We start from the raw sequence: 2,846 nt of genomic DNA, 5'->3' as shown, positions 1-2,846 counted from the left end.
ACAAACAAATTCACGAAGATCAATAAAAGGTCATTTGTAGGTACTTTGTTTAGTGTCAGTTACTTAAAACAAACACAATCAGGAGACACAGATGAATACCTTCTCCAAGATACCCACAAGATTATTCAATTTTGCAAAATTTGAATACTATATGTTATTCCAGGTCTCAACAACTTACTACCAAAAATAAATAGTAAGCAATGGCCCATAGATCCAAGCATTCAAGTTGGAGAAGCTGACACTACCACAGTCCATAACAAACAAGTATGGTTTTACAAGTGTATAACAAGAAAACCAGCATCTAGAAAATAAAAGGTAAGATTAAGGCTATTAATGGTGTATTAAAGAAGTCCTATGTAAGCATATTCACTGTATTTTGCCCAATTCGGGACTGACCTTTAAATGATAGAAGCAATATTCCAAGTTAACAAGGTTTTCATTTCTGCAACTCTTGCGTAGCTTTTCTTACAATATTCATAACAGTACCAGTGCACATGACTTACACAATATCAAAAGATTCGCATCAGCTCCAATGGACAAGTCCACATGACACAAACCAACAAGACCCCCCCTCATTTTCCCTCTCTCAATAATGTCAAACGCGTTGGCCTGAGTCCTCACCTCGTTCCTATCTTCAAGGACCCTAAAGCCACAATATTTATAATTTGCCCACATCCGGCAATGATTATTGATTGCCCACATTTGCATTAAAAATTTTAAATGCAATATATATTGGATATGATGCACTCAAGTGACATTTGCCTAGTTTAGATCAAGTGATGTAAGAAGAAGCAAATATCAAATTCTCCACAACAAATAGAAATTAGGAAAGGAAGGGGATCTAGACATAATCCACGGGAAAAAGCAAGGTAGAGAGCATATGCTCATAATTTTAAAGTTAAAGCTCCTTGGGTTTTTACCATCTAGAATGGTTTCCATAAGCCACCCAAGTTTCTCAAGTTCTTAACAAGAACACTCTGAATAGATGATAGCAAAATAATAAAAATTATAACATTTTTTACTGATGGAAAAATACAAAATTGCAATTTAGGCATAAGCTCAAGCAATCTTATACAATTATTTTCTTATATATAGACTCTAATGTAGAATGGTGCAAGAGTCCTGAATTGAAATCTTTTTCAAGCATTAGAAAACCTACCTCACTGGTCCACATGATTTGAGGCCTTTTCCCCACATGATGAAGTATAAAGCTGTTATTCCACCATTTATTATAGAAGGTACAACCTGAAAAGTGAATGGAACCTTGTAAGAAAAATAATAGCAATGATATAAGTAAATTTCCTGATGACTTTATCATGGAGTTTACAATGATAAAGATTTTTTTTTATTTAACCTGTTGATTTGAGAGTGGCCTGCCCTTCCAAGGCTTTTGAAGTATTAAAAAAGTATGACTGGAGCTCCCGTTTGAGTCAAATAGTGGTACATGGAGTACACTGACCATATTCTCATGAAGTTACCAATAAGGTGGATTATCTGCAAAGGGGTGTGCCTACCAGAACACAAGATCATTGGTATAACCAGTTTCAATAACCACGAAGAAGCCAAGAGGAAACATGCTAAGAATATTATTTTGTTAGAAAAGAAAAGTAAGCTTATTGTCTTCCTTTTACATATCACTTTCTTGAATTTTTTTTTGTTGGGTAATGGTAAGCAGATTCGCTTCTGGGATGATCTTTGGCCGTGTCACTCTCCTCAAAGATGCACGCCATAATATATCAATTCACAAGGTTCGCATGACCTCCAAGTGATAGACTACATTCAATATGGAGAAAAAAAAGGAGCTAACTATTAAATTGATGCATGGAACTTAAATGAATCAAATGGCATACGGGGGCTTTCCTTTGTTAGAAACCCACAAAAAACATTCCGGATTTTCCATAAAAAAAATACAATATTAGGAGCTTTTTAAGAATTAATATTGTTTTTAATTCTTCTTGGAACGAATTGTTATCCAAAAGAGTGGATCCAATATAATTCAAGAACAACCAAATAAAAGCTTAATCACCAATTGATTGAGTGTTTTAAGTGCTTAATCTTCTGCTTTGGCGTTCTCCAAAACCAAGTTGAATCTCTCACAAACAACGAGTAAAAGAATCAAAGAAATTTTCTCTCCATACCTAGAAGAATGAACAAAAAACTCACATCCAAGTAATTGACAAATCAAAAAAAAAATAAAAAATAGAGAACAAAAACCCAACAAGCGTAAAAATGAAATAAAAAAAATCCACATGAAACAGGAAAAAAAAAATCAAAACATCATTCAGATTCCAAAAAATGGTTCATACCGAAGAACAAAAATCCAACAAGCAAATTCACATCCAAAAAAATTGGAGAACAAAAACCCAACAAGCAAATAATGAAATAAAAAAATCCACACGAAACGGGAAAAAAAAATCAAACCATCCTTCAAATTCACATCCCACAGAACAAAAATCATACCCACACAGCACCGACACAAAACAGGAAAAAAAAAACTAATGAAATAAAAGCATTTAAAAAATACTACCAGAACAAGGAAAATGTAGAAAAAAAAAGGAAGAAAAGGTGAGAGAGAGAGAGATTTAATGTGCAATTTACCCCCACTTTTACGATCTAACTGTTAAGATCGTTCCACATCACTTATTTTTCTTCTGTCGACGATGTGAATCGCGGTGGTTTAAGGGCACCACTGAAAGGAGCTTAAGAAAAATGGTTCAGTACTCTGTGAGAAGGAAAGCGAGGCGTTTTCTTATTTTTAAGAAAAATAATAAGAAACCATTAAAATTGGAAGAAAGCTGTGAGAAAGGGTTCCGTTCCATTGTTCAAATCGTCGATGGCTCTGTTGA

At 34.1% G+C, this 2,846-nt stretch overlaps 1 protein-coding gene across 1 annotated transcript; it reads right to left on the bottom strand.

The window, feature by feature from the left end:
* Nucleotides 1–474: 474 nt before the first annotated feature.
* Nucleotides 475–1,778, bottom strand: LOC118344000. The gene is made up of 3 exons (XM_035683728.1): nucleotides 1,355–1,778; nucleotides 1,160–1,245; nucleotides 475–643 (listed from the first exon to the last, which is right to left on the bottom strand). Exons 1-3 carry the CDS (start codon nucleotides 1,460–1,462, stop codon nucleotides 475–477), a joined length of 363 nt encoding a protein of 120 aa, XP_035539621.1. The 5' UTR covers nucleotides 1,463–1,778.
* Nucleotides 1,779–2,846: the final 1,068 nt, after the last annotated feature.

This window comes from Juglans regia, chromosome 12 (genome assembly GCF_001411555.2).
Source record: "Juglans regia cultivar Chandler chromosome 12, Walnut 2.0, whole genome shotgun sequence".
Taxonomy (NCBI): Eukaryota; Viridiplantae; Streptophyta; class Magnoliopsida; order Fagales; family Juglandaceae; genus Juglans; species Juglans regia.
This window is presented reverse-complemented; position numbering and strand designations above follow the sequence as displayed.